This window comes from Aethalodelphis obliquidens, unplaced genomic scaffold (assembly GCF_003676395.1).
Source record: "Aethalodelphis obliquidens isolate GAN/ISIS:26980383/991018 unplaced genomic scaffold, ASM367639v1 scaffold8, whole genome shotgun sequence".
NCBI classification, from domain to species: Eukaryota; Metazoa; Chordata; class Mammalia; order Artiodactyla; family Delphinidae; genus Aethalodelphis; species Aethalodelphis obliquidens.
Window position 1 is genome coordinate 14,983,320 of NW_020837952.1, and position 18,179 is coordinate 15,001,498.

The 18,179-nt window shown below is 39.3% G+C and overlaps 1 protein-coding gene across 4 annotated transcripts in view; it reads right to left on the minus strand.

Moving 5' to 3' along the window:
• The window catches only part of GRIP1 (glutamate receptor interacting protein 1), a 695,695-nt gene that overhangs the window by 158,734 nt on the left and 518,782 nt on the right, over window positions 1-18,179 (minus strand). For all 4 annotated transcript variants that reach the window (XM_027106947.1, XM_027106944.1, XM_027106943.1 and 1 more), the window contains exons 3-5: window positions 12,090-12,225; window positions 9,606-9,751; window positions 2,307-2,390 (exon numbers count right to left, since the gene is read on the minus strand). In XM_027106947.1, coding sequence (XP_026962748.1) covers window positions 2,307-2,390; window positions 9,606-9,751; window positions 12,090-12,225 — 366 coding nt within the window. The remainder of the gene's footprint in view (window positions 1-2,306; window positions 2,391-9,605; window positions 9,752-12,089; window positions 12,226-18,179) is intronic.

The following is an 18,179-nucleotide window of genomic DNA, read 5'->3' on the forward strand; positions in this document are numbered from 1 at the left end:
CCGCCTGCCGATGCAGGGGACACGGGTTCGTGCCCCGGTCCGGGAAGATCCCACATGCCACGGAGCGGCTGGGCCCGTGAGCCATGGCCGCTGAGCCTGCGCGTCCGGAGCCTGTGCTCCATAACGGGAGAGGCCACAACAGTGAGAGACCCGCGTACCACAAAAAAAAAAAAAAAATTATGTAAAATTTGACACATTTTTATGTTCAACTGACATACTAAGGGAGTTATTAAAACCTACAAAAATTTGGTACTCATAAACTAAAATTGGCTTATTATTACTAAGGTTTTAAAACCAGTATAATACCAAGAAGTCTGATGTCCACACAAACCTAGGCCTCATTCATTCATTCTTCCATTTATTAAGTGCCTACCATGTACTAGGTAGGAGTCTAGGCTCATATTAAAATATTCTTACTACGCATGCACACATGGCTATTTGAAATTCCTGCCAATTGTGGGAAGGACATTTGTTAGCATCATATCATCAGTTGTCTTGAGGTGGTTGTAGATTGCAATTGCTTCTATTCTTTTTAGTTCTTAAGTGATAAATTACTGTTGGTTTAGCTCTTTCATTAGCAATTTGATTTTTTATTGATTAACCATACAGCAGCTAGTGATGAATATCTGCACCAGCAGTATTTTTTACTGAAGCATTTCAATAATCAGGCTTGTAGGAATGCGAGTCAAGCGTGCCTCTCTTTCATATTTATATTTCAACACCAGATTTGTATATACCACCCTCCAAGCTAAAATTACTTGTACACTGACTTTTCATTATATTCATCTAGTTTTTTTGCACAGAAATTTGAAAATGGTTAAGGTAAATGATCTTGGGGTCTGTCGCTCCACCTAAATGTAGGACTTGCTTAGAAAAGTGTAATAACTACTGGTCTAAACCATTCCATGGGTTCCTGGTTGCCTGTTTTCTCTAATATTCATTTGGGCACTTTATCAACTTACATCTTAAATTCACTGGACTGTAATCTCCTGTAGATAGGGGTCCTGTCTCATGACTCCATAGTACTCTGCCTGATGCTGACATGTTGACATGTCCTTAATGAATATTTGATTGACTGATTTTCTTAATGATGCACACAGAATTGAACCTAATGCCCAAAGCTCAGTCATTAAGGCAAGTCTGTATAAGTGAACACATCTGTTTTATTCCTTGATGCATGTACATTTATTAAGATGCTTAGTTAATTTTAATTAATGTCTTAATAATTTTGATAGAATTTTGACTCTGGTGAAGTAGAAAATGTAATAGGTAAAAACAAATTTTAAAAATCAAGAAATGTTAAAAATTCCTGATGCTTACCTAGCTCCCTATTGAACCTCATTGTCATACTAGGAATTATGAGTTATTAATGTATGTGTAGTCTTTTTTTAATAAATTTATTTATTTATTTTTGGCAGTGTTGGGTCTTCGTTGCTATGCGTGGGCTTTCTCTAGTTGTGGCGAGTGGGGGCTACTCTTCGTTGCAGTGCACGGGCTTCTCATTGGGGTGGCTTCTCTTGTTGCAGAGCATGGGCTCTAGAGTGCGCGGGCTTCAGTAGTTGTGGCACACAGGCTCAGTAGTTGTGGCTCGCGGGCTTAGCTGCTCTGCGGCATGTGGGATCTTCCTGGACCAGGGCTCGAATCCATGTCCCCTGCATTGGCAGGTGGATTCTTAACCACTGCGCCACCAGGGAAGTCCCTTGTATGTGTAATCTTTAAGGGATGAAATTACTAATAAGAAAACTAAAATAATAAAAGCCAGAATTACAGCTCAGAATTAATGGTTTTATAGACAAGTTGGAGTCACCTGACATTTTTGTTATTCATATCATTCCAAAACAAGATGAACTGAGCTGATGCACGTCAGGTGGAAGCTACAGTAACGAGATGTATTTTAGGAGAAAACAATTTAAACAAAGTTACTTAATCCTAGTGCATTAAATCAAATCATCCACATTCATCAACATTTTTGACTCAGTGATACAGAAAAGTATAAAAGGCAAGACAAAAGACATGTTGACAAGTGGCAAATCAGTAGGATGACTGTGAGTTCACAAGGTTTACAAATAATGGCTTCTTGTTCTGTATTAACAAACTGGAATAAATTAGCTCATCATTTGGATTCCAATTTGATTCCCAATTACTGCTTTATTTCTTGAAAGAAAAATGGGTGCAAATATTATAATGTGACTTTAGGCACTGAAAACATCAGTTTTTTTTAGGATGACTTTCTAGTTCACTCCCAGTATTTCAATGACAAATTCTCCAAGAATATCTGTTAGTTCTATTTTCTAACCGCCACCTACCTCGTATTACAAAACCAAAGGTATTGCCTTCTTTATGTAACGTGACCTCCACCGTTCGGAAAATAACACTCGATCCTTGAACGGCTGAATGCAGGAAAGAGAGAGGAAATGTAAGTCTTACATCATAATAACATCTCTGGATTTTTTGATAGGCATAAAATACTACAGATCCCCTGTTGCAAATAATTCTTGTTGAGTAATAAAACAGCAAAAAAGTCTGTTTTTAAAGAAAATGTTACAAAAAGTAATTGGAATGACATACAAATACCATAAAATAGTCATGTGCATAAATGACTTATATAGGTCCAGGTGGAATCAAAATCAGAGATACTTCCTTTCCTCCCGTGTAGCCAGTTTTTAGACAGAGCATAATATTCACATTGTTAAAATTCTATATAACGAGAGAGACAATCTTCATATGATAAATAGAATTGTTTTCCCTTTGTATAATGCAAAAATAATATGATTTTTATAAAACATATGAAATAATTATTGTCTTTATATTTATTTTTGCAGCTAGAACAAGAAGGAAAAGTAATACTCTCAGATTACCATTAACAGGTTAAGCTGATGCAAACTGATTTTCTGACATGATGCATAGCAATTAAACAAAGACAACAGCAACCTGAATGAAACTTGGAGAGAAAAAGAAATTCGAAGTACATTCAAAATATTATTACTGACTAATAAAATAAAGATCTACTTAATTTTACTTGATACTGTCATGCTTAGGTTGTGTTTGCCTCATTATTGATCTCATTTCACAAAATAAAATTCCATTGCCAAGTTGCTATCTCTAATTACATTATACACGAGGGGATAAGTTATATGAAGTTATATGAATAGTAACTAAACTACCCTTTAAGACTGTTTTTTCAAGAAACTAGTGAGTAATTCTGATTATACAGTATACTCTTGCTAGATTTAAAAAAATATTTTATCATTATGGATACAAGGATATTTTTATTCATGGAGACAAGGGTTGGCAATCTATAGAATTTGATGGTCTTAGCTCCTTGTCTTGAATTTGTACAGTGATGTTCAATTGTCTAAGGCTGTGTTCATTATCAATGACACATTTTTTACGTTGTTACTAGATCCTGAAGGGCTTAATACATCAAGCTGTCAACGAGAAACATACAGACAGAATTTAAAGGTATCTTTGAAAAGAACGTTTCTTGCCATTGACAGAAATAGGAAGTAATTTTAATTAAGCATTAATTATAATTATTTTTTAATTATCAGAAATTCTGAATCCTCAAAGGAATGGACATGATTATGAAAAGTACACAGTTAAATTCACAAAACTGCACACAGCCAGCTGAGACATAAAGTACAATAAGAACTTGGATCTGCTAAAAAAACAACATAAACCTACAGCTGAACAAAATGTTTTGGTACGCTGCTGATTTAATTAAATATCATATTCTTGCTATCAGGGGAATTTCAGTTTATTCTAATCAGCTAGGAACAGTGCATACAAATAGCTGAAAGTGTTGAGGTACGGTATTAATTAAATGTAAAAAACTGAGTTCAAACCAAATGTTTTCTTATTTCCATGACCCAACAAGCCACTTGAAGAAACTGGTTAAGAACATGATCTTTCCGTTCTATTAAGGAAAAGATATGGAGAGAAATAATTAATGAGCATCTACTGTATGCAAGGAACTCTGCAAAGTGGTTTACAAATTTTATTTCATTTAATCATTAAATCAACTTTCAATTATATACAACCAAATTCTAATTCTGGGCCACCTGTCCTTGTTGGCTGAGTGTCTGTTCTGGGGATGCAAAGCACTGTAATTTCAATTTTGCTTGAACTAAATCTTGCTGACCATAAAATCTTACAAACAAATCTAAAGTCAATATAAAGACTTCGGGGATTATCTACAGCTTTAGATTATCCACACTCTTGCTGTTCATCATTTACAAAGATAAATGGGAATGTTGACTACATTTTAATATATTTAATGAAATAGATTTGGTCTTTATAATTTATATTTGCATGAATGGCTCTTGGCGACTAGGTTTTCATATTCAGCACCAGACATCCTGTTTGGCCACATGAATTTTACTCATTACTTCACATGTGTGTATGTGGACATAGAGATCCAATTAAGGGGCTTACCTAAAAAATCAAACTGGGCACATAGGAAGGCTAGAGAAACCAATCTTAGAATGCAAAAATACTCCTCCCTAGTATTTTAGTTGTACTGTTGTCCCTTGTTTCTATATGTGCATATGCATATACTTCTATAACATGAAGTGACATTCTCTATTTTATTATGATGGATTTGGTTTTTCTAAATTATCAATATATACTATTTCCCATAGGAGAACAGGAGTTCTGCACTTTCCCACCTCATTACATTGGGTTTGCACAGCTGACTTGCTTTAGCCAATGGGGTGTTAAGACACGTGAGCAGAGTCTGGAAATGTGCTCCTGTGGTTGGGCTTGTCTTGTTTTCCCTCTGCCACTGTCACAGGAAGAGCTTCCCCTGGGTAGCTGATGCTTCTTCAGACTACATTCCAGAATGAACCATGGGGAGGAGACCTGGGACGCCCACCACGCCACACCTCCCCACCATATCATCATCATCATCATCATCATCACCATCATCATCTATCATCTGTCTATCTTTCTTAGAATTAGAAATGAGAAGTAATAAGGCTGTCACAGGGACATGCTTTAACACACTTATTTGAATTAAGGAAGCATTCCTTCCAATAAAAAGCTAGTCTGATTTAGCTGATGGTTTAACGGTGAGGACCGCCTTTGACAATAAGACTCTGTGGCAGATGTTTTCCATAAAACAAACGAGGTAAATCTGTAGCTCCAAGGTTTGAATGGAAATGGTATACAAAGATGTATAAAATAAACATCATGCTAAAAATTATATCCTATCCAACTACTGAAGTTTATCATAAAGAATTTTAGGTGTTAAAAATTGGATGAGAATTATGTAATATTTCAAAATTCTTTAGGGGTTATGCGACCCGAAAATTTGAAGGCACTCCTCTAGACCAACTTTGAACACACTAATACTCAAGATACAGCCTGGTAACATTCTCTCTAAATACGGTCTCAAAACACCACATAATTTTATAAAGTCAGAAAGAACTTCAGAGCTCATGAAGATCGACTATTTCATTTTCACTAAGAAACTGAATCTCAGAACAGGTAAGTGGCTTGCCCAAGGTCAAAGTTCCATTTTTCTTCTATCAGATCTCTGTCTCTGTACCATTCTCTCTCTCTTTCTCTCTCACCCTCTCTCTCTCTCTCTCTCTCTCTCTCTCTCTCACACACACACACACACACACACACACACACACACCTTCCTCCAATTCTTTCTGGATTCTGGGATTGGCTGAGCCTCAGACTGCTGTGAGAGTTGCAGTCTCGCCTCGGGTGGCCTACCTTTCATCAGGCAGCTCTCCTCCCGGGCCCTCACTGCTGCTGGCTCACTCCTGTTCTGGCTGTCTAAGCTCAGTGAAAGGGAGGCTTATTAATCCCTTCAACCTCCCTGAACTCACAGATCTTATCAATTTATCTAACATAATAGAAGGAGACAGAGATAATCCTTGGCGAATAGACCTCTTCTATCTGATTTCTACCACAGAATTCACACTTTTGTGTTTAAAAATATTTTCTCTTTTTCCATCAGCTTTACTGTGTGAGGGAGGAAAAGCTGGTATAATCACCAACCCCTGAATATTTCTGATGCCCACCCTCTCCTCTTTAACCCTATTAATGCTATAGTTATTCAGGATATTACCTCTCTTTTGGGAAATTATAACAGCCTTGGGGCTTATAGCCTCTGATCTGTTCTCCATTTGACCTCTTAAAATAAGTCTAAAAACCCTGATCTGATGATGCTGTTCCTTGGCCTTAAAACCTTTAAAGGCTCCTTATTGCCCACTCGACACCATCCACACTCTACCCACATGGCTTATAAGGCCCTCCTTCTCTTGGTTTCTGTTTACCTCACTGGCCTCATCCCTCTCTAGGCCCGCTCTTTCCCTTTGTGTTCCAGCAACTCCAAACCGTTTGCAGTTCAACCTCCGTACTGGACTATCTTCTCACCTCCTTGCCGTATCCTGTGCCTGGAATGTTCGTCTTCCTACTGGACCTACATAAACTCCTTCAAATCTACCCCGAAATGCCCAGCTCTGGATTATCTGGGTTTGCTGGATAATACTCAGCATATCTCCACTACTGGCCTCGCCCTGAGAGCTACACTAAGAGTTCCTCTTAGGAAGAGGTTGTGTTTTATGGATATTCATCTACCCACTAGAATACAAATGCTTAATCAAAGAGCATTAGCTCTAGATATTTGACTCCTCTTAACTCCTTAGCAGTGGTTTAAGACAGTGATTTCAAAGCAAACTGACTTTCAGTTCAAGAAAACACAGTACTTTCAGTGTAGTAGCAGTAGTAGTAGTAATCATGATAATGGTAATAGTGGCTAAGATGCGCTATCGCTTAGTGAGTATGTGCTTACGATCTAAATACTTTACAGGATTATAGCCTTGAATTCTTACAAAAATTCTACGTCCATTATAGTTGTTTTATAGCTGAGAAACCTACGGCTCAGAGAACTTAAATAAAATGCCCAAAGTCACAAAGCTAGAAAGGGACAAGACTGCCATTTAACTAGTGACACAGCCCAAGCTCTCAACACTCTGTTTTACTGCCTGCTCTTAATGAAAATGAAAAACATTGTAGCAAGGTTTCAGAACGCAGATTCCAATGGATTTTGTTGTAAAATCACCATTAGATTTTCAGTGTTAGATTTTAGGTTAAGAATAGGAACTTATGATTGGTATGTACACCAGTGCTGTCATCTGGTCCCAAAGCTTCAAACACCATCTATAGTCCCATTCCTCTTAAATTCACATTTCTAGTCCAGATCTTTCTCCCAAATGCCAAACCGCATCTTCAGCTCTCGTCTTAACATTTTCTCTCAGCGTGGCAAATAGGCCCCTTAACTGTAGCATCTCAAACAACAAACTACTGATCTTCTCCTCGCAAGCCAGCTCTGCATGCATTCTTACCCACCCCCGTTAATGGCAACTCCATCCTTCCAGTTACTCAGACTCAAAACCCGCTGTGGGCCTTCACTCCTCTCTTTCTGCACAACCCACATGAAATGCATCAGGAAATCCTGTTGGCTCTATCTTCAAACCAGACGAGGGATATGAGGGCTCGTCACCATCTCCACCACCATCTTTTATCTGAGTCACTGCAATAGTCCTCCAAACTTCTACCCTCGTCCCTGCAGTCTATTCTCCACACAGCAGCTAGAAGAGCCTTTGAAAACGTACATCAGATCATGTCACTCCTCTGCCCCAAATCATACAATGCCTTCCTGCATCTTTCAGAGCAGAACTTAAGGCCCCTCCAACGGCCTACACAGACGCTCCTATCCTTTACACTTCAGACCACCTCCCCCCACTTCTCTGCATGCTTGCTCTGCTCCAGCACACCGCCCTTCTTAATGTTTCTAGAACAATGCCAGATGTGTTCCTGCTTTTGATCTTAGCACCGGTTTTCCTTCTTTCTGGAACTCTTTTCCCCCAGAAATCCATACAGCTAACTTCCTCACCTCCTTCAAGTCGCTGAGTAATGTCACTTTCTCAATGAAGCTGTCCCTAACCACTCTATTTAAATTGCAATCCCATCCCCAGCCCAGCGCTCCCAACCCCCTTCCTTGCTTATTTTCTTTTTCCCACAGCATTCATGACCCATAACATTCGTACGACACACAGCTGACCCTTGAACAACATGTGTTTGACCTGCATGGGTCCATGTATATGTGGATTTTTTTCCATAGTAAACACCACAGTACTGCCCTATACCTGGTTGGTTGAATCTGCAGATATGGAACAACCTTGGTTTCGGAGGAACCACATATATGGAGGGCCAATTATAAGTTATGCATTGATTTTCAACTGCGCAGAGGGCTGGCACCCCTAACCGCCTTGTTGTTTAAGGGTCAATTTTAATTAACTTATTTACTGTGGTTTTATTTTAATACCTGTCTTCGCCTGCTAGAATATAAATTCCACCGATGTACTTTGTGGGGACTGGAACATAGTAATGCCAATAAGTCATTGCTAAACAAATGAATTATTATCGGTTAGTAATAATCAGTCTGAGTTCTCAGTAGTACAGAAAAGCAAAGAGCTGACTTTGATGCCTACTAATTTGGGAAAGATATCTAACTTAAGTCTCTGTAAAATGAGAATAATAATGAAAATAATGCCTATCTTACAGTTTTGATTGATTTATATATTTATTATTTAACAAAAACTTTTATAGTGTCGAGCACTGTCCTAAATGCTATACAAAACCTAACTCATTTAATCCTCATAACAGATCTGTGAGTAATACCATAGATTCCTAATATCATCCCCAGTTTTCAGATGTGCAAACTGAAACACAAGAAGCTTAAGTAACTTTCTCAAAGGCACGTAGCTAGTAAAGTTGGAGCTGGGATTTAACTGGTTATTATTATTTTTTTTTTTTGCGGTACGCGGGCCTCTCACTGCTGTGGCCTCTCCCGTTGCAGAGCACAGGCTCCAGACGCACAGGCTCAGCGGCCACGCCTCACGGGCCCAGCCGCTCCGCGGCACATGGGATCCTCCCGGACCGGGGCACGAACCCGTGTCCCCTGCATCGGCAGCCGGACTCTCAACCACTGCGCCACCAGGGAAGCCCTTAACTGGCTATTTGACATCAAAGTTCAGCTCTGCTATGCTTTCTTTGTGGTGAGGATTTAAGTGAACCAATAAAAGGGGCTCCTTATAATGCTGGACATTTAGTAAGCTCTCAAAATATGCTGGCTGCGCTTTTATTATGTCTATTATTATTACTTAACAATGTATTCTGATTCTATTTTCATGCTTCAGAAATGAACATAACTATACAAGAATCAATAGAAATCACGTTAAACATGCTTTTCCTAAACTTAGTCACTAAGTACAAAGCCTGGATGGAACCTAATGCACAGAATTTATAAATATGTGGACAGTTCATTAAAATAGCTTAAGTACAATTATGGTGTTCACAGATGGCCTTAATGAAATATGAGTCCTAGATAATTTCATCATTATTTATGCTCTTTTACATTCTTCCTGAGTAGGCTATAGCAATTCAAATAAGTTTTAAATATGAAGAAACTATACTCTACCATTCCTGTAATAAGACAATGAAGGCAAAAGAGAAAAAGATAGGAAACAATAGCTTTAGGCCCAAACGTGGTGCAGCTGTTCTGCCCCTGGCTTGTGATGACTTACAGACTGGCGGCAGCTCATACTCAACTTCAAGAACCACTCTTTCCCCGACATTCTTCAGCAAGCTGATGATCTCATCGTGGCGGAATTTGGCCAGGTTGATGCCATTCACTGCTTTGATATAGTCACCCACATCCAGCTGATCACTTCTGCAGAACAGAGAATGTCACCTCAGTGGACCCCTCCTTTCCGCAGGCCAGTCTGACCACACTTCCCTCTTCCCCATCATGGATAAGCATGCAAGCCCAGGATGCCGACGCAGCTGGAGTCCCGGCTCCTAGGATGTGGCTGGCTCCTAAGAGCGGGTGAGCAGCGGAGGGTGGATGAAAGGGACTCAGTGGATTCCCTCTTCTCATGCTGACTGCACACTTCGGAAGTCCTGTACTGGGTCTGCTGCTGTCTCCAATTTCTTCCTAACCCTCTACCTCTTTTACTTTTAAGGAGCACCGTAAAACAAAATAAAGAGAAAGTTATCTTTAGTTGCTCTGCCCATAAAGAGGTGGTGCTCTTGGGGCAGACTATCCAGATCCTGGACCCACTAGAATTTTCCCTTTCTTCTCATTCCCTCTCATTTTTGCTGCCTGCCTTTTGGACATTTCACCACTTTGGGTATCTTCACTGGGAGTGTGTCCAGGGCCAACCAGAGGGTGAGCTTATTTTGCTATTTACTGCTTATAGCGGGACTAATAAAAAAAAGTATTGGTGAAGAAGAAAGTGCAACGAAAGTACTGGCTTTCAGTGACATTCTCCTCTCTTCACCATCGTAATAGAACCTTGGCTACTCTGGGGCTTTTAGTCAAACTCTACTTTTAAACCAAGAGCAGGCAGCAAGAACTATGATAGGACTTAATTCAATAATATTTTCTCCCCAGATAAAAATACCAAGTTCATTTGTTTTACATAAACCCAGCTCCAATCATTCTTCCTTCGAAGCCTCCGTCATCCGTTCTAGCCAGTAGTACGTGTTGTCACTCTTAACTCAGGTTTACTGACTGACACTTATTTGGCAACTTAATTGCCTAATGCTCTGTGACAACCCTTAAGTTGTTGCTTTTTACTGTTATGCAATGCGATTATTGCTCCCGAACTTTTCATGTTTTTTATACCTTATTTCCCCCAATAGATTATAAACCCTCCTAGGGCAGGGATCTTATCTTTACTTATTTTGGTTTACTACCTGTTAAATGTAGTGGCTTAAATAATAAATATTTGGTGATCGATAATACTCAACATAACTGGCACAGCACTACATTTAATTATAGCATCAATACATGTGAAAACCACATTCTTGCCCTCTCCCCTGCCAATCACACTTGCTCTAGGGGCTGCATATGCAGAAGCCCTGGAGACAGAGGAAGTCCTAGCATCATGGATTGGCCACGACTGTTAAAAGTTAAAGGAGGCTATGATGTGGAAAGAAATCTCTTAAAAATCATACAGGAAAAGAATATAAGAAAGAATGTATATACGTATCACTGAATCTGTGGTACAGCAGAAGTTAACACAACATTGTAAATCAACTGTCCTTCAATCACAAAAAAAAGAAAAAAGCAAAAAAAAAAAAAAAAGAAAAAAAAAACCGAAGGAAAGAGACTAAGGTGCTTGTGTTGACATCAGCCTGTTTTACAAACAATTCCCCAGATCATGGAGCAATCAACTGGATTGAGCTTATAAACTGTACCAACAGGTTGATCATGGAAAGTAATCACTATTTCAGGTGACACTTTATAAGTTAAGAACTCTGAAACTTAATTTGTGCTTATGTGGACACAAATACTGGTGTCCAGGATTTAAGGGACATTAACCTCACTTTGAATGAAACCTGGGCATTCCACCCCCTCTTTCTGAGGTAGATTTAGAATTTGTCTGCCAAGCAAACCTACCGCTGGCCAGCACCCAAGACGTTCTGCTGTCAGCAAGACGCAGTGCAATCTGCAGTTCATCAGAACAAGGACAAAATGAGACCTCCTCACCCAAGCCTTCTGTCCTTTGGGAAACCACCTCTTTGTCTTAACGAAAGGAAAATCTCACAAGTAGAAAAGTTGAGAATATGCAGGAGAAGCAAAATTGGTACTTAGAAACCTGGAGTTGGGCCTCCCTCATTTTCTAGGCTTGTCATATCCCTCTGTGGCAGCTTCCCCTTATCCACAGCATATGCGTCATCTGTTCCCCATTAGATGATCGGACCATCTCACTCCCACTGCAGCCTGTCTGCTGTTCGGTGGCAATCTGAGGACTAGATCCATACAGACACTTTAAAATTAAAATCTCAGGAGAGCCTGGCTGCTCCTGAGAAGACATGAGAGCTCCCTGGTGATTCTGGCACAGGCCAGAAAAGCCATGCTTCTGAAACGTGCCCCCCCTATGCTTCTGCCCCGCAGACAGCAGTGTCGTTTGTTTACTAGTGACCTTTTCTGATGGAGCTTTAACGTTTGAATTAATTACATCATGCATTCCTTTTTCTACGTTTCCACACAATGCAGTTACCTAGCAGCAATTCCTCCCTGCCGCAGATTAGATACTCTTGGCTTGCCGTCCTTGTCAATTCCACCTGAAACCGTCAGCCCGAGGGTAGTGCCTTCCTTCTTCATCAGTTCAACCACGGTGGAGCCCTTGAATTCCTCTGTTAAAAGAAAAGCATCTGGTTTAGTAAATGACAGTAGAAGCGCAAGGGGTTGTTTTTGTGGGTGGTGAAGTGACTCCTCCCCATAAACTCTTTGCACTTTTTCTTTTGTGGGAAAAGATCTGTGGTCTCTTTTCCATTGCAACTTGCAGAGTATCTCATAAAGATGAGCATACAGGTAAAGTGGAGCAGATATTCCATTACAGGTTATTAAAATGGGTACCAGTGGGGTAGTTCGCTCTAGATTCACAATAGTCTGACATGGCTTATGTACAAGGATAATATTCGCCCTTTGTTTTCTGTCATTCTGAAGTGACTTTCTCTGGTGTCTCTCCTTGTAATTCCAAAGGGAACAATTGAGAGTCGTAAGACAAGGGGCTAGAACGGAATTTTAAACAATGATACAAAAGCATATAGTGCAGACTCCAAGTTCCTGATACATTTTTGCTGAGGAAACCAGGTGACACAAGAGGAGAGCTTTCTACAGGTTCAAGAAAAATATTATTGATTTTTTTTTTTGTCTTTCAGAAAACAAAGTACAATAGCTTCATGTTATGACTTACGTCATTTCTTACAAAATGTGTCACAGTATGTTAAAGCAGGGTTGGTCCTCAGAATCCCCAGGGAACTTCTGTTAACCCCCCATTCTCTACTTTCGAAATTTTAAAATCTCACTGATCTTGTGGGGATAATGTCTACGCACCAAGAGAGAACCCACATTTTTTGATCTTAGGCACTACAGAAAGAAAACTTTAAGACTATCCTTGCTTTCAGAAATAAAAATGCGTCAGTATTTACCTATCCAGAGGCTAACTATGATAAACATTGTTTTACAATTCTCTGTTATGTTATCCCCCTCACTGCATACACTTTCTGGGTAGGGATGGGGAAACTGGACAGTTTTCCAACTCCTCTTGAATCAGGTTATGAATTTCAGGGGTTATGAACTTCTAGGACATCAGAGACACTCATTAAAATTCAAGAACAGACTTCCTTTTTCAAAGTCTAGGACATCAGAGACACTCATATTAAAATTGAAGAACAGACTTTCTTTTTCAAAGTCAAAAAACCGAAAAGATTACTTACACACTTCTGCCCTTTATTACACATGACAGAGTTAATTATAATTTCAAAATTTATGAATGCTTATCATAAAGGTTTTTAAATTGTGGCTGCTGGTCTACTATCCCATTAGTTGATTAAAAAATCAAATCATGTTAGGGAAAGAAATAATCTCTCATCTGATCTCGTGAGGAGAACAGAGTACTTGGGGAAAGGAGGCAAGAGGGACAGGCCACTGATTTCGATGTAATAATCAGTCTAGGCAGGACTTTCAAGATTGCCGGATCCTGTGACCTAAGCAGCCCTGCATACTTCCTTTTTCATGGCAGTTTCATGACACTGTATACATGAGTTGTTACTGCTCTTTAAAACAGAAGCCAAGGAAGAGTCAGTGAGTGTGAGTGATGTCAGCTTCATTTACTACATTTTGAATGAGAGACCAAATAAAGATAGACATTCAAGAAGCAAAATTCTTGTCAAGTCCATCAAAGCACAGGGCCCGTTACATGATTTACCAGGAGCATTTGTAACAAAAGTCCACCACAGTGTGCATTTTACCTAAGCTCTCTTAACACAGAACAGAACAACCCTCTATATATCCCATAAAGACATACATAGGCCCAACTGATGGTTGAAGAGGTCAATTTAACAAACAACCCCTATCAGTCCTCCTTGGCAGAAGGCTAGGCATAAATTATTTTAAAAATAAGGTTAATAACTAAAGGAATGAAAATTACATAATGGATGATGACTTTCCACATTACAGAGACATAATGTATACAACAATTTTACCCAACAAATTATTTGCATTTTCTTTAAATATGTAGATTGACCCTGTATGTTTAAGCACTTGATTATAGAGCTTTACTTAAGGAGTTGGGAGCATGGGTTTTTAAGGGCCTGTCTTAAAGGTCAATCAGAAATGCACAAAGAAGCAACTATAAAGTAGTAGTAACAGACAAGTGAGAAATAAGTTTCAATTAGTACGAATTTCATTTGTACTCTGGTTTTCAGGAGTGTGCTTCCTGAATAGAATGGGATACCAGGACATAAGTGCAGCCTTATGGGACGTGGACAATGCAGTTTCCTCCAGAAGGAAACAGGTCCTTCCCAGGTCCCTGGCTGAATCCTGAAAAGCTAGAAAGGCTAAATTCAATTAGTTTGATTTGATCTCTGTTAAAATACAAATCCATCTGGGCTACTTTTTAAACTGGTAATAGTCAATTACCCTCTTGTTTAAAAATATTTCAAATCTTTCCCCAAGAGCTAGTTTAAAAACACGAAAGAAAGAAAATATTAATGTACCAGTTAACTGAGTAACTTGTGTATTCATTGATTCAAGCATTTATTGAGTGCTTATTATGAGTCAGACGATGAAACTCAAAGACGGAAAAAGTCAGAGATGCTTAAAGCCCAGTCACAGAGGCAAATGAGTCATAGAGCACCATGCCACAGTGTTGGTTGTGGGGAAGGCGGCCACAGAGGAGATGGTCCTGGCAACAATGTAAAATGAAAACTTGCTGTTCCAAATGCAACATCTATTTCACAATTTTATCTTCTGTCTAATCTGTCTGTACTTATCAATCAGGATTAGTGGAGAAGAACAGACCTATGTCAGAATCTAAATTAGGCAAAACTCAGGAGTAAAGATAGAATATTGTTGCAAGAAAATGTGCTGAATCACAAGAATGTTAACTGCCAATAAGCATCTCTAGTCCCTAAAGGACTGACTAAATCATTTATGGGCGTTTCCGAAGAAAGGAGAAAAGAAGCAGTTTGGAGAGGGAAGAACGTGTTTCTGGTGTTGGCTTTCTGCTAACCTGCGCTCTCCACTAGACTAATCACTCATTTTATGTCTTTTCTGGTGTTTAATGCTTGCATAATGATCTAATGGCAAGGAGAAATGAAGACAGATGCATTCATTTGCATAAGTTCGCTTGTATATCAAGGCTTACTGAAAAAAGCTCGCAGTTAAACAGTGGAACTTGGGAAAATCAATATATATTGACAGTTTCTTTCTTTGTGATTTAAATTACAAATATCCCTCCCCAAATTAAGAGGATTCTGTAGTAAAGACTGCAGTCTCTCCAAATTAGCAAGCAACACAGGGAACAGATGATACCCAACTGGCAAGGAATGAGACGGTTCTGGATTTGACGGTTTCCTTAATCACCATATTTAATTATCTTCGAAAAGAAATTGCAGGTTTACATCTGTACCAGCACACACTCAACCAACAAGAATCTCACTGATAGAATGAGATTTAGTTGTCTGCTGTTTTAATTTGGGCTTGAAATTCAATCCTCTTAATTACTGAACTCCAGGAAGTTTTAAGAAAAGTAACAATGATACCTGGCAAAAACAAGAGAAGTATGAAAAATTCTTGCAAACAAATAAGAAAATTCCATAACATAGATGGTTAAAAAATTAATATGAAGAAAACCATAGCCTTTTATAAACAAACAACAACTAGTTAGAAGTTAATCACAGAAGAAAAAAAAAAAACCATTTACAATAGCCAAAAACTAAAATCTCTAAGAAAAAAAATTAATGAAAAATATATAAGATCTCTATGAAGAAAACGTCTGAGGGATATAAAACCAGAACAAATGAAAGGGCATCCCATTCATTCATTCAATAAAAACTTAGCACTTACTATGTGCCAGGCACTGTTCTAGACTTCGGAGGTAGAACTCAACCAAACAGAGAAAATCCCTGTCATCTAGGAACTGATATTCCAGTGGGCTCATAGCCCAGTGTAAAAATATGACAATTCTCCCTAAATTAATCTATAAAGTTCACAATATCAGTAAAAAATGCCACTAGGATTTGGAGGGCACAATTATATTTTCTATTATTGCAAAAATGGAACATGTATCCTTGCAAAGATTCTGTGAAAAATTATATTCCTAAAGTCTACCAGTTGACAGTTTAATGTTGCTATGAAAGAACAGGAAGAGACTGCCTAGGAAGCCTCCCTGAACGAGGTGATGAACTACGACTGGATGCTATACCACCCTGAGAGAGATAAAAAAATTAACCAGACACCCCGGAAGCAGGGGTCTAGAGTGGGGAGGCTGGCAAAGCCTCTGTGTCTGCCTCCCAAACATTGGGCAGAGTCCGGATCTATTTAGATGTACAAAAGCAAGAAAGAATGAAAAGAAAACACGTATCATAGGCATAGGGTATTCAGAACCCATATTAGAACACCTTAGTGCTTTGTAATACTAAGATTGTAATGTTTTGCATAGAATCAAGGTACAGCATAATAACCTTATTTTGTTCTGTGAAACTTTTGGTATCTAGAAGTTCTTGCCTCATTGATTATTTAAAAAGTATAATTAGGCTTAGAGCAGGAAAGGGGAGTTACCTATAATTTTTGGAAGGTCCCTAAAATTCAGGGGCTAAATGATCAGGGAATTACAAAGTGAACAATTGTAACAACAGCTGCTGAAAGCGGGGAGGCAGACAAAAAGTGATGATTACAACAAAGAGGGATAAGAGCTATGACTAGAGTAAAGAAAGGGCCACCATGGTGCAACCTGGGAGGATCCATCATCAGACTGGGCAAGTCGTGCTCTGGACAGTTCCTCAGAGTTATTCCTGAGCTAGGTCATAAAGAAGGCCTCAGCTCAGCAAATAGAGCGGGGAGGTATTAAAGGCAGAGGAACAAGAAATGGTAGATGATTACATAGGTTCTGGGGAGTGCAAGTCCATCAGTTCAATTTGCACTTTCTCAGTTCTGGCTGCATTTTAGAATCACCTGGGGAGCCTTGAAAATTTTCAATGTGTGAGCCCACCCCAGACCAAGTCGATCAGAATACCACCCCTAATCGATGGGCAAATTTTTTTTTTTTTTTTTTTTTGTGGTACGCGGGCCTCTCACTGTTGTGGCCTCTCCCGTTGCGGAGCACAGGCTCCAGACGCACAGGCTCAGCGGCCACACCTCACAGGCCCAGCCGCTCCACGGCACATGGGATCCTCCCGGACCAGGGCACGAACCCGTGTCCCCTGCATCGGCAGGTGGACTCCCAACCACTGTGCCACCAGGGAAGCCCGATGGGCAATTTTTTTAATGCAACTTTTACTTGTGAGATAACTTAATTGAATATTAATTGTAACATTCCCATGCAGTTGTAAGAGATAATACAGAGAGACCCCCTAGTTCCCTTTACCTTGTCTTTCCCCTACGGTAACGTTTTGCAGAACTGTAATACAATAGTACAAGTAGGATATTGACCTTGATGCAGTCAAGATACAGAACATTTCCATCACCACAAGGATCCCTCGTGTTATCCTTTATAAATCACCCACTACCCTCCTGCCCCAACCCCTTCTTTAAACTCCAGGCAACCCTTACCCCATTCTCTGTGTTTATAACTTTGTCATTTTAAGAATGTTAAATAAACGCAATCACACAGTGTGAACGCTTTACGGTTGACTCTTTACACTCAGGATAATTTTCTGGTGATTTATCCAAGTTGTGTGTGGCAAGAGTTCCTTTTCCTTGCTGAGTGGTATTCCATGGTATAGATATACAAAAGTTTGTGTCACCATTTACCTGTTGAAGGACATTTTGGTTGTTTTCAGTTTGGGGCTACTACGAATAAAGTTGCGATAAACATTCATGAATAAGTTTTTGTGTGAACCTAAGTATTCATTTATCAGGGATAAATGCCCAGAAGTACAAGTGCTAGGTCATACAGTAGTTGCATATTTAGTTTTCTAATAAACTGTCAAATTGTTTTCCAAGGTAGCGGTACCATTTTACATTCCCACCAGCAGGCGAATGATCCAGTTTCTCTGCATCCTTGCCAGTACTTGACTGTCATTGTTTTTATTTTAGCCATACTGATATGTGTGTTAGTGATATCTAATTATGGTTTTAATTC